This window comes from Pteropus medius, unplaced genomic scaffold, assembly GCF_902729225.1.
Source record: "Pteropus medius unplaced genomic scaffold, Ma_sr-lr_union100, whole genome shotgun sequence".
In the NCBI taxonomy this organism is placed as follows: domain Eukaryota; kingdom Metazoa; phylum Chordata; class Mammalia; order Chiroptera; family Pteropodidae; genus Pteropus; species Pteropus medius.
This window is the reverse complement of record NW_024344436.1, coordinates 5,116,371-5,130,196: the sequence shown is the minus strand read 5'-3', so window position 1 is coordinate 5,130,196 and position 13,826 is coordinate 5,116,371. Positions and strand designations below refer to the sequence as shown.

The window sequence follows — 13,826 nt, the reverse complement described above, 5'->3', positions numbered from 1 at the left end:
CTTTCAGAAACTCCCAAATGCTGTCTGATACGGGGCCTCTGTGGTGAAACAGCAGCACCCAGGGCCCTTGGTGGGTCTGCTGGTTCTCTCTTTGCTCCCTCTGTCCTGCTCTGGGAGACATTTGTGGTGATGACCCCCTTCCCTGGCAGAGAGGTGAGCTACTAATGAGACCACCATAGTTCCCACGCTCACTTGCAGTGCTCTCTCCGAACCCTTTCTTCTTGTTGGTGACCTTGGAGAGCTGCCCCCACAACAAAGCTCAAAAAGAGATCCTGTTACTGTTCAACTGTTCACATTAACTGGGATTCAGGCGAAAACAGGCCCTGGAAGCATTCTGTGTGCTCCTGACATGCAGCTCGACTTGCACATCACAGCCCATTACAAATCCCAAATCAGAACGCGGCTCTGCTGGGAGCCCCTGCGTATGTCCTGTTGGGGAGGGGGCAGGTGGGGCACAGTCCCCAGTGTTCCTGCACGCGCTGGCCTGGGACAGGCTGCCAATCACCTCTACAGCAGCAGGAAATGCAGATGTTGTTTGACATTCCAGAAATGAATGGAGATCCACAGAGATAACTCGGGAAAGCAGGCTGTGCATTCCACCAAGCCTGGCTGGGTGCGGAAACCTCCAGGCGCACACGTACAATATCACACTAAACAATGGCCACCCGAGGACCACTGGGGCGTTAATTCTGTTCAGAATGACCTTTCCAAGTTAGCAGATTTAATGTTTGAGTAACTAATGCCTCTGCATGTACCATATGTTTCTGGCAACATGGTCTGAAATATTATGGTTTCTGCTGTGTTGGCACGAAACTGGGGAGCTTTTGGGGTGTGGCCCACCACACACAGGAGCACGTGTCTCCCCAGACCTGGAAAGGCTTCTCCTGCAGTTGATGGAACTCCGACTCACGCAGCTTCCCAGGTGCACAGAGAGCACATCTTTGATGTGAACGGCACTCTCTCCCAAAACCACGGTGCTATCTTAGGGCTCAGCTCACAGGATGAACACAAAAGGCCACTACCAGAGAATGCCATGTCCAGGCCACCAGAGAGCACGCTGAGCAACTAACTGTGCTTCCAGGATATGGCAGACTAGATCCATGGGACAGTCCAGGACATGTAAAGCCACTCACTTCTGTCTACAGCAACAGGCCAATTAGATGGTCAAAGATGACCCAGCAGGACAACTGGCCAGTGCTCTGTCCACATGCTCCAGCCAAGCTGTCCCTGCAGTTTCACCTCTGCTTGGTGACACACAGACCCTTTCATGAGCCTGGGTTCCCAGGGGGCCTGAGAGCCTCAAGCAGCAGCCACTTGGTTCAGTTCTGAGCATTGGCCATGGCTGATGGGTGGTCCCTCTGGTACACTGGGGACACCAGGGACCACGTTGCCCCAGCAGGAGGAGTCTGCGTGGGGCCAAGTATCTGGCAGGGCAGATCCACACCAGATATGCAGCTGGCCCTTCAGGAACAAAGGGTAGGCCCACCCTTGCATGCATCCCTACCCTGGCCTGTCTCCATGTGTCCAAGCTCTCCTGAAGCCCCCAAACATCATGACTACAGCAGAGGCTGGAAGGTGACGCTGAGGGAAGGATGGTCCCACAGCATCTGTGACAACTGACACCTGTGGCCCCTTTGGCTCCAGGATGACCCACCTAGAGATCCTCTCACCTTAGATACCGGCCCCTCTACCTTCAGGCTTTTCTCAACATGGGTTCTGGGGTGCATGTGGGCACGAACATCCTTGCCAAGCCCCCACATGCCCTTTCTAGCTCTGGGGCTCCTCACCGTTCCAACCTGCCCCCTCAGGTCTCTCCAGACTCCTGGCATTAAGCATCTTTGGAATCTGAAGTAGTTTACTTACTTATCTGTCATTTGTGATCCCTACCAGAATGTCACCTCTATGACTTTTGTCACCTGGGACTTTTGTCTGTTCCTGTAGCGGCCCCAGAACCCAGAAAAGTGCCTGGTGCCACAACAGTGGGCACTCAGTCAGTACATGATGAATGAATGTAAACTAACAGATCGTGGTTTATTTAACAGCATCCCACCCAAATTTGCCTCAGCCTGAAACCTGAGAATGTGACCTTATTTGGATATAACGGTCTTTGCAGATCTAATCAAGGTAAGGATGGAGATTAGGTCATCCTGGAGTAGGGTGGGCCCTAACTCCAATGAGAGGGTCCTGGTAAGAGACAAACAAGGACACCTAGACACCTGAAGGAGATGGCCACATGAAGACGTGGCAGAGATTGCAGTGCTGCAGCACCACGCCTGGACTGTCTGGGGCCATCAGAAGCTAGAAAAGGAAAGGAACGTTCCTTTCCCTAGAGGCTTCGGAGGGAGCACAGCCCTGCCGACACCTAGCCTGAGGTGGTTTGCGACAGCAGCCCCGCAAAACTAACATATCGTCAATTACGTTGGCAGCTCTCATACCTAAGAGGCCTGTTGGGGTCTGGAGGGCCTGGTGCCCCTCCCAGTGCCCTCTGACCAGGGACCCTCCTGATCCACCTTCCTCAGGGCGCGCAGATGCAGAATAGGCCAGCTGCTCCTGAGGTTTTGGGGGCACAGGAGACCCACAACTGACCAGTGGCAGGTCTTGCTGGGGGCCCGTGAAGAAGGAAGGGGTGCTGTCTATATGCTCCCTAGAAGGGAGACAGGGCTTCACAGGGTGGTGAGTGCCACGCTTTCCAGGGGAGGGAACAGGCAGGCTCTGAGTGGGACTGGGACAGCCCAGGGAAAGTCTTGACCCGCCCACAGATCAGAGGGTAGACTCAAGTGAGGATGTCAAGCCTGGTGTTGTGGGGCCAGCATGGCCCCAAGGTTGTGCCCAGCAGCAGCATTTCTAGAGCTGTGCATCTCCAGCCCACCTGAGGGAAGGTCGAGCCCCACACTGCAGTGTGTGTGAAAAGAACCGTCCCTGAGGCTCACACAGAGAAGATTCATGACAGGAATTTGTGAAGGGTGCTCTCAGCCATTTTTGAGCCTTCCCACCTGCCCTCTACAGAAAGGAAGAGCATTAGAGAGAGCAGAGGCAGATGTCCAATTCTTGCCAGAACTCAAATCTAATACCACCTGGGGCCTGGCCCAGAGCCTCTGTGAGCCATGCGTGTCCCTGAAACTCAGCTGGGGTGGTGGCCGGGGTGGGTGGCTGTACCTCCGCTGCATCTCCGATGGCATAAATATGGGGGACGGAGGTGGCTTCCCGGGCATCAACCAGGATCTTCTGACTGTCGGGGTTGGTGTTTACTCCAACCTTCTCCAAATTCAGACCTCTGGTTTCTGGAACCCGACCTGAAAAAAATAGAGCAAAGTTGGAAGGTTTTCTTTAGCAGTTTTGATCAAGATCTCGTGGTTTATTTAAAACACTTCTCAGAATGTCCGCTTAGAATTGGTGAAACATCAAACACAAACATTATCAAGGGGCTCCTGGCCTCTTTAGGCCTCAAACACATACATGTGCACACGCACGCACACACACACGTATACAAACACACACACACACACCTCTCTACATTCACATGAAGAATCAGTGAAAGGATGAAACAGGACTAGTAGAAATAATGAGCTACAGAAAGGAAGGAAATGGGGGAGGGGACAGAGATGGAAACAGGACTCTAAATACATCCTGTGATACAATTTTCTTTTCTTAATCATATACATAATTTCTACATTCAAAAAATAAAAATTCAATCAAAAGTGGAAAAAATGCCTATGTCCTGTGAACAACTTGAAACAAAGGGGTCTGTTTATGAAGCTGGTAACAGAGCAATAGAAAGATAATTTATCCAAAAGCCTGCAGGAAGCCACGTTTTAATCGAACATCCTCAGAAGGTCATGCCCTAACAATAAATAAAGCTGCAAACACACCTTACATGTCATTCAAAGAAGACAGTTAAAACCCTATAATGTTAAATTTGAATTGGAAATTCATGATTTCTCTTTTTTATAAATACAAAGTTCCTGACTCTGACCACAGAAAGGTCTAGAAGCAGTGATGACCTAAGAGCAATGTGCGTCCAGCCTGTGATCTCTGCAAAGCCAGCACAGGCACCAAGCAAGTGGGGGGCTAGAAGCCAGGCCTTGTGGCAGCTCCATGCTACAAGTCCTCAGCTCCCCATCTCCCATGTGCCTGTGGTGTTGCCCAGGAGACAGCCCCAGCTTTCAGACCCCCCCAAAGCTGAGAGAGGACCTGGGCCAAGGTGTAGTCAGCTCAGTTAAATCTGCTCTTGGGTGCAAAGGCCAACAGGAACGAGGGAACACAGTCCCCAGGGGTATAAGCACAGCTGCCTCCCTGCTGGGCTCCATATGCTTACAGCCTTGTCACAGCTGAGATGCCAGCAGAGTTCCTTTCCTCTGTAATTCAGAAGATGTGGCCTTGCTGAGCTAAGGGGTGGCAAAGGCAGCTCTTCCTGCCCGACCCTAGGAAGGCAGTGGGCAGCCCCTCAAGGACTCCAGAGGCTCAGAGTGATCCCTTGACGGCAAAGATGAATGTTTTCAAAGGCTTAGTTCCCACAGCTCGTGGCGGCTCAGACACACAAAAGGTCGGATAGCGGGTGGTGCCAATCCGAACATCTGGAAGACCAAGCCCCGTGAAAGGGAAACCTCGTCTCCAGCTGCTCTCCTGGAGTGGGAAGTCAAAACAGAGACTCGGCTAAGCCGTGCTTCTCAAGTTCATGGGGAGCTGGCTCCAGCCTCTTTACTCTGCTTGGCCACAGGAATCAGGTGCCAGGCAGGCTGGCAACCATTGCTGATCAGACCAGACATGGGTGACCCAAGGCTCCGAGGTCCGTGCCTTCTGACAGTATCAATGTCAGCACTGGAGTTGTATGAATGGAGACCTGAGAAGGTGCAGAATGGGACATGCCACCCTGGCCACTGTCCTTCCCTGGATGAGGTGGCCTGGGGTCCTGGGCCTGATTCCTGGAAGCCCATGGGAAGGGACTGGAACATACTATGCCTCAGCAAGAAAGGAGCTGGGCCCCATGGGCAGGACTAGAAAAGGTCTGCTAGGTGCGCCAAGGGTCCCTACAGGCAGGAGGTTCATAGTTCTGCCCTCTAGTTCCTCCCTAGGCCCCCAGTTTTGAGGAGCATTGCATATAGCAGCTCACCAGGTCCACTTGCTAAGCACTCTGGGCTGGGGCTGGAGTGTCCAAGGGCAAAACCAGTGGTTCAAGACCAACCTGTTCTGATGCGGACCATGTTATACTTGACCTCTCCTCTGTACTCCCACCTGGCCAGTCACAGGGGGCTAAGAGCATTTCCTCATGCACCTTGTGTTAACCATGGTAACTACACACCTTGCAGATGCCAGCCAAATTAGATCCTGAGGAAAATAAAGCAGTTCCCCCTTATCCAAGACCCCCAGTGGGTGCCTGAAACTGTGGATAGTACCGAATCCTATATATAGTAGATTTTTCCTATACATACATACCTTTTTACTTAAAGGAAATAAACACTTTATAGCTTCTTTTTGACATATCCGAATTGTCAGCATTTCTACTCTTGTGCTTCGCGGTTGCTATTAAGTAAAATAAGGGTTATTTGAACATAAGCACTGCAATACCACAAGAGTTGATCCGATAACCAAGACGGCTACTAAGTAACTAATGGGTGGGAAGCATATACCGCGTGGAGATGCTGGACAAAGGGATGACTCATATCCTGGGCAGGTTGAAGCAGGACTGTGCGAGATTTCATCATACTACTCAGAATGGCACGCAATTTAAAACTTATGCATTATTTCTGGAATTTCTCAATTAATATTTTTGGACCACAGTTGACCACGGGTAACTGAAACAGTGGAAAGTAAAGGAGGGATTACTATAAGGGTAAATTTAAAAGTAATAGGAGATAATGACAAATGCATGAATTAGGTGACTTCCATAGTCCATTCTGAAGCCAGAATCTTTTAGGACATGCTATGTACATAAACTTGGAACGTACATGAGAACTTGTAAGTCAGGCCACCGATTTCAATAAAATGGATGGCTGGCTGGAAGTGGGTGAGTAGAGGGGTTAAACAGTGTAGCAAAGAAGATGCCTGCATGCTTCTAGAATGAACAGTGAAGGGAGAAGGATGCCACACCAGGCAGTCAAAGACAGCCCAAAGGGGAGCTATAGCGCATCAGGGTTTGGAACTGTGCCAGCAGGGCATGTGCCGGGTGAGGTCTGGGGTGGACGGGGAGGCCCCAGCTCCCAGGCACCCCATACTGTGGGGCCATACCCCAAAGCTTTGGCAGGCTCCTCCAGCCCCACAGGGCCACAGCCAGGACTCTGGGCCCTGAGCTCCCACCATGGGCCTCACTGAGCAAACCACCTAGGTGGTGGTCATACAGGAGGGACATGCCCCATGACCCTCCTGAGTTCTGTTCCCTCACACTCAGAGCAGGGTCACGCCTCCCCACGGGTAACAGGGCTCAGTCAGATAGTGCGGGCCCCCACTCAGCTCAAGCCTGGAGCCCCAGAGGACAGCGAGGAAGAATGGGTGCCACGGTGGAACCCAGTGGCCTTTCACACAGGCAGGGCAGCTCTGCCACACGGATGATACTCAGCCCAGGCCCAGGCCAACATAAATGGCACGAAGCAAGATGCAAGCAAGCGTACAAAGTTATCTCCTTGACCATTTTCCTCTTATGCAAAAATAAAGGTAACACTCCTCAGGCGATTTGGGGGAAGAGGGGAGCCCCCCCCGCATCACCCTACAGGTCACACTCAGCACTTCCTCGCCCTAGCACAGCAGGCTGCCCACTCCATTCCCCGAGGAATCTCTCTCGCTTCAGCTCTTGGCACCCTGCTTGAGCCCACCAAATGCCATTGAAAGACATGGGACTTCCGGAGGCTCCCATGTCTCTGCTCCCTTGGACACCACACAGAAGGAAATGAAAGTTTGCCCAGTTGTCAGTTTAGTTCCTTGTGGTAGGTCCTCAGAGAAGGATCACTGGCCAGGTGGGGCTTCCTCAGTACCCCCATGGCTCCTTCTTAGGCTCTGCTCCTCTGCTCCGAGGATGGGGAGGATACTTGGTGCTCTCTCAGTGCTGGTCTTTGATTACTAGTAAAATTAAGTATTTTTGGCCACGTGCTGGTTAACTGTATTTCCTCGTTGTCAGTTCCTGCATTTTCTCATTCACTTATAGATATTTTCATGACTTTCTTGCGTTGTAAGAGCTTTTTTATGGAATACATACATGACACTCTGCCATTGTTACCGCAGGAGGACGTTAAAATCCAGATATATACATTCTCACTTCCTCCTGAGGTGATATCTCCACAAATATGTGAATGAGATCACACACCTCTGTCCTTGGAGCGGCCTCCCTCACCAGGCCCAGCCTTGTCTGCTGGCCAGAGTCTCTCTGGGGGACCATGTGACCCCTGGTGTCTCTGAGGTGAAACAGTCTCTCTTCCCCAGCGCCCACCACCCAGGACACCCAGGGACCTGAAGTGGTGGCAGAATTAGCATTCAGCCCAATTGCTCTCAGCACAGCTGGACCAGGCTAGCCCTCCTTTGACGGCACCGGGAGTCCCACCAGATGCTGCTCCTCACTGGCCACCATGCTCACCCAGCCAGCCAGAAAAAGCTGAAGATTAAAACTCCCCAGATGATGGCTAATGGTCACTGCTACCTGCTCTGCTGGACACAGGGACGCAGACAACCAGGCCCATGCAGTTTCACGTGCCTCTTTCATCTGTTCTGGGAAGACAGGCATTCCCTCCAATTTCACGCCTGCCTGGAGCACATGTTCTGATGAGTGAAGGGCAATCCGTGTAACGAGGTAAGATTTAAGTGCCAGGAGGAGTATGACAGGGTGAATGAGGGGCTGTAATCAGACAGACGCAATGAGGATATAAAGGCAGCAGCTGGAAGCTCAGTGCTGGGAGGTCGGGGGTCTGGGAGGCTGGCCGGGCTGCGTGGGCGAGGGCCCAGCAGCAGTTTCACAAACAGGTTCGGAGAGGGCCAGCCCTGGGAGACCCTCCTGAGGGGCCCCTCCCACCAAACTAGACCTGTGCAGCACCTTGGACCAGGCTGAAAAGGCAACTCACACCTTCAGAACCTCCAGTCAGATTCTCGGACGCCTACTTTTCAAAAGTGTATTATATGTCTCTTGTCATCTTTGAGACTTAAAGGAAAATGATAATAACAGCAAAGGGCTTCTTTTACTTTCTCAAACAGCCCCTTCTCAGTGAGGCGCAGGCCCCGTCCATAGCTGCAAGGTCCCTGGAGACAGGGGAGAGCACCTATCTTACTGGCCTCAATGTAAAGTCCCAGGCAGGGCTGAATGAATGAGTGAGCCCCTGGACCTTAGCATGACCTGAGGTGGGCTGCTCTCTGTAACCACCAGCACCCACCAGTGGCCCCCAGACCATCCTGAGGGAGTCTCTTAGGAGGGCTCTTTGGACAACTGGGGCAAACTTAAGCCTTGGGGAACTCATGGACTTTTCTATTCAAGCTTGTGTGCAAGCACTGACATCATATAAAATAAGCCACACTTACCCCTAAAACCCTTGGACTTGATAGTATAACCTCCAGCTCAGGCCCAGCTACAGCCTTGTCCATAGGAGCCCCCAGGAAGTAACATGCTCCATGGTGGCAATTATCGTTTTAACCGCTATAGATATAATTTCCCCCACTGGATGGCTACTCCAAGTGGCACTTGCAGAATTTAGATGGCACACTTAATATATACATATACACATTTATCTCTAAAAGAGCTGTCACTAAGGGTCATTTTTTCCCTTTTTTCCTAATTGGTTTCCACTAAGTTCTAACTATAAATCCTGAATTCGACTTGGCAAAAAATACCCCACCTGATGCTCGTGAGCACTGAGGCAGGCCAGCTGGGTCTGATGGCTATGGGAGGGGTGGAAGGTGCGGGGGGCAAGGTGACCCTGGACACAGGAAGGAGCTGGCTTGAAGGCCCGGCACAGCTCTCTATCCCTGACTGTATTGGGTATCCCAAGCAGAAGGCACGAGGCCAGTCTGGGAGCACAGGGCACTGTTTTCCCGCTGCCCTCTCGTGGCTTCTGTGATGGATTACCACCTCTGCAAGCCAGGACTGAGGGCAACGAAGGTCACTGAGCCAATCGTGCTGCTTCAGGAGCAACGGCGCACTGCCTGGGAGCCATACAGTGTGGTGGGGAAGGCCGTGGCCACTTCCCTGAGCCTGTGGGAGGTGCCTACCGGCACGAGTTCCATAAATGTCTTCTTCCCTCCAAAAATAAACCACATACACAAGCAGATTTGGCTCTTTTGCTATCAGTAATTACAAACTCTCCATCTGCACTAAAATAAAAAGGCATTAGACTATCAGCAGCAGAGCAGGGCCTTCTTCAAGGCCGGCTGCTACACCTTGAGAGCAGGGAAGAGGTGGGCACTGGGTGAGTTGAGGTGTCTGTCACAAAGTAGTCTTCTGTATGTGACCTGTCACAGCCAGGCCACTGCAGAGTCCACATCAGGAAGAATACAGCCACACATGCTTTCCTATAGCCATAGCCCAAGATGTGGTCTCAGAGAACAGGCTTGGTGGCCTTGGACTTGGACTTCTCCCAACCAGGTCAGCCTACCAGCTCCTCCTCAAAACCCATGGCCTTTGGGTAGATCTGGAACCTTGGACTGCCTCTTCCTTCTTGCTGGACTCAGAGCAATTCCTCCCACGAATCCCCAGCCTCAGGGGCTTGGTTCTGTTTTGCTTCCTGCCCCCCTCTCCTGCTGCCTGGCTCCGGTGGGGAAAATTCCTCAGGGACTTGTGTGGGCCGTGTCTGTGGTATAGGAGAGTCATCAGATGAACACAGTTGATCGAGGACAGCTACCATGTACACCATAGCACATAGTCCCTGGGGCAGAGAAAGAGGAGCCCCGGGCTGCAGCCCGTACCGGGCAGATGTGTCCCCCTCTCTGGGCATGGTGGGCCCCCACCATGGGCTCCGCAGAGACTATCTGTGTCCCTGGCTGTATTCCATCCACACATGCTGTGTAGGTGGGCTGCACTCAGAGTGGCTCATGGTGGGGGCCTCGGTATGACAGTTGGATGGAAGCTGGAAAGCCAGGGCCCGCTGCCTCCTTTACACCATCTTAGAGGCTCAGAAGTGACCTAACCTTGGTGGTACACACAGGGGGACTATAACAGCTCTTCTGCTGAGATTAAAGCCTGGGAAAAGGAAATGGCTACACCAGCTGATTACCCAAGGTCTCACTCAGCAGACGAAGGGGGCTCCCGAGGCAGTTATGGAACAGTCCTCCCAGCACTACAGACACTGCGAACATGGCAATCTGAGCTCTTCCAACAGTGGGCAGGACTCCCATGGGCCCAGGATGGATGTGCCAGAGCCTCTGTCCTTCCCTTGAGTGAGAGACAGAGAACTTTCCCAAGAAGCTGGAGATGCTGAGGGCAAGCGGACAGTTTCAGCTCCTGGTTTTCCAGGCTGCAATCCAGATGACCTCCTTCAGTGCTTTAAAACAAAATCTAAGCTAAATTCAACCTCCAGCCAAGAAGCGTTTCGGCTCAAAGGTGTCCACTCCATGACGCCTGTCTTGCTCCCGCTCCCCCAGACAGCCAGGGATTCAGGCCACAACTGGTTAACTGTGCAGGGTGAATTCGAGCCCGCGGCAGCGCAGGCTGACTGTCTTCACTCAGCACTGTAATCGGCACATCTGCAGACAGGAAATCCTCCTCGCTGCGAGTTCCCAGTCTATTATCTGAGACACCTGGTGTGGGTGGGTGATTCAGAGACAAACAATGAGTGGGCCCCCTGCACAGCAATTAACTGCTTTAACTGCTAATGTGTTTAATCCACCACATGGAGATCAAGGCTGCACCAAGGAACAGGCTCGGGAGTCCTCCTGGGTTTCTAGACTGCAGGGCTGACTTCGCCATCCCTATGTCCAGGGTCCTCTCCGGCTGTGGCCCAGGCATTAGGTACATGAGCAGCTGGTCCAGGCAGGAGCTTAGCCTCATGGGAGAGTTTTGCAGCCTTCAGCATATGTCCATGGAGCATGAGGGGTATCCTTCCCTCTTGTGTTTAATTCATGTCAAGGCTCAGCTCACTCTGGGGCAGGACGTCCAGTCCAAGAGCTCTCTGTTGCACCAGCCGTGTGGCCCCCAGGGCATTTTATTTTAAAGTCCTGGATTGGACCATCCTTTATTGCAAGTAGAAATAATGCTTGGTTAAAGGCTTATGGGGTAAATCAGCAGAAAACATTCCCAGTTGTTAAACTGGGAAGTAGCTCCTGATGTTTACAAAACCTGGCCCAGGAGCATGCAGCAAAGTCAGCACAAGCCCGTACAGCCCCAGAGGCGTGCCAGAAACCGCCGCCACCGCAGCGCCGCCTCGGGAAGCAAGGTCAAAGGCCAAGGACTATGAAAAGCTTCCACCCCCAGCATCAATCATGCCAGGCAGACTGTCTGGGGATGCTCTTTTTGAAAATACAAAAAATAAAATGGACACCCAGTAGGGGAGGGAAGGCATGCATGCCCAGGGTGTTGCTTGTTGCCTACCAGGCCTTGTCTGGAAGTTGAGCAGAGCCTCTCGCCATGCTGCTGCGATCAGCATGGTCTCAGCAGATAGCTCTGGGTGCAGGTCAAGACCAGGGACATGTATGCTTGGGGGCGCACAGAAAAACATCAGGGGGTGAAGGGGGAAGGCTGGGATGCAGATGGGAGGGGAAGAACATGCCAGCTCCCTATTTAGAATGGAGTTTAAGATATCAAACGTCAATTTACATTTCTGGGTCTGAATAGTTATACATTCGTTCAGTATTCATCAGAATAAACCCACTTAAAATTTACTTTTACAATTTGATCAAGAATATTTCCTCTGGTGATTTATTGAATTGGTCAAGAGGCACTAAATTCACTCCAGGGCATTTCAGATCTTTCCCTTGTTCCTCAAACTTGCTCATGTTGACTGGTCAAAAGTGAAGAGCTCCGACTCCTCCAGAGTTTAGTTTACCTTCTGATTTCCAATCATTCTGAGCAACTCAGGAAAAAATGGATCCCCAGAAGTACATTGCACTGTGATGCAGCCCTGCTCCTCCTAAAAGCCCCACCTCAGGGGGCCCTGGGACCTGGAGACCAGGTCTTGACAAACACTAATAGGACAGCTCCCCTGAGTGCCAGCCCCCTGAGTGCTCAGTAACCATGTACTTCATTGTCGTGGAGCCTGATAACAATTCTGTTAGCCACATGGATTCTAAGGCCAGGCTCACAGAACAGGGATAACCGAACAGGCTCAGAACAGACAGAACCCTTCAAATTGGAAATATCAAGAATAAGAAAGACTCTGCTCCTATTTTTAACATACAAATTGATGGGTGTTTAGGAAAACGACACTTTAACCCCAGAAGCCACAGGTATCAAGGCGGCGGGATGTCTCAGAAGGTATGCCATGCTTGTACTCCACGTGCTCTTACTAACAAGACCCGTCATCACCTTCTGTGGAAGGAGCCCGCTCACAGCTCTGATGCGCCCCAGCTGCAAGCTGTCTCCTGGTGGCACGGTTTCTGGGCTACCTGCTCTCCCCATCCAGCTCCAGGCTAGAGTGCCTTTCCTCAAAGTCCATTTCCCTGACTCAGACTGGCCCGAGCCTGCTGAAGGGTCTCCCCTCTCCTTCCTGCATCGACATTCTTTGCCCTTCTCCTCAGCGGGGCAGCCTAGGGGTGTAGAGAAGGCCCAGACTGGGAGGGAATGTGTCCCAGAAGGTTAGCAATGGGCTAGTTCTGCACAGCCACATCTGCCCAGCCTTTGCCCAAACTAAAAGCTACCCCTGGGCCTCTCAGAGAACAAAAGGATGAGAACACAACCCATGCCTGGCTGGGAAAGGCCCAAGGCCTCTGGCCCATCGCTAGATGCTGTCTTTGGATCTGCAAAGTGTGACTTAGAAAGGCCAGTAAAATACCCTCTCCTAGCACGTGATGATCTGCAGAGCTCAAAGCAACCACTGGCAAGTATCTAAAGCAATCCCACAAGTCTTTACGACAGTCCACGAGGTGAGCTCTGTCACAGCTGACCCACCTGAAAGCCAGCAGGGTAAGAGGAGGCAGAGGGAAGGGGAAGCGGCCACTAGCCTCAGGGTCAGGCTCGCACACACACTCACAGGCACATATGGCTCATGTACCCTTACCTATGGCCCACAGGACGGTGTCGAAGGTGCCCATGTCCTCCCTGCCAGACTTGAGGTCCTCCCAAGTGACCTGAAGCTGGCCATCCGGGAGCTTCCTCACTCTCAAGGGGGTGCAGCTCCTCAGGAACTGGGTGCCCTGAGAAGCCATGTACTCTGTGACCAAGGATGACATTTGCTGCAAAGCACAAGAGGACACACTGTGAGAGGACCAGGTGGCAGTGAGAATGTCACTACTGATGACTGAGAAGAGAGGCCCTGGTTAAGCACGGTCTCTGAAGGATAGGGTTCAGTGCCCCCATTCCTTCTGCTATGTGGCCCCAAGCAGGCCATACCCACCTCTGGGTCCCCTTACTCTCTGCAGAGCAGAGGGCTGAGCTGGGAGAGCATATGGTGCCCCTTCTCCCACCTGACCCCCAGCTCCAAATCCAAGGACCCTGGGCCTTAGGTTAGGATGCACTTGACCTTTGCACTCTTCTTTAGATGCTAATTAACTGTCTTAGCTGAAACCAATAACAGAGAAGCATCCCCTTAGGCAAATATGCCACTGGGGAGCTGGGACAGTATAGGTAAGCACATCTACTCCCTGCCAAGAAACTCAGGGGTTAGTGGACATGGCTTGGGGGCTGTGGTATCTGCAGAGAAGGTCTCCCTCATAGCCCAGGAGGTTCTGTAGACTGGGAGCCCATTTGCCCAAGCCACTGTGGGGCC

General features: G+C 52.2%; 1 protein-coding gene across 3 annotated transcripts in view; it reads right to left on the bottom strand.

Annotated features, from left to right (window-relative positions):
• The window catches only part of TXNRD2 (thioredoxin reductase 2), a 51,479-nt gene that overhangs the window by 10,447 nt on the left and 27,206 nt on the right, over positions 1-13,826 (bottom strand). For 2 of the 3 annotated variants that reach the window (XM_039872873.1, XM_039872874.1), the window contains exons 11-12: positions 13,119-13,293; positions 3,157-3,293 (exon numbers count right to left, since the gene is read on the bottom strand). In XM_039872873.1, coding sequence (XP_039728807.1) covers positions 3,157-3,293; positions 13,119-13,293 — 312 coding nt within the window. Of the gene's footprint in view, positions 1-3,156; positions 3,294-6,612; positions 11,137-13,118; positions 13,294-13,826 lie in introns of those variants that run through there. The other variant, XM_039872875.1, reaches the window with a different exon arrangement.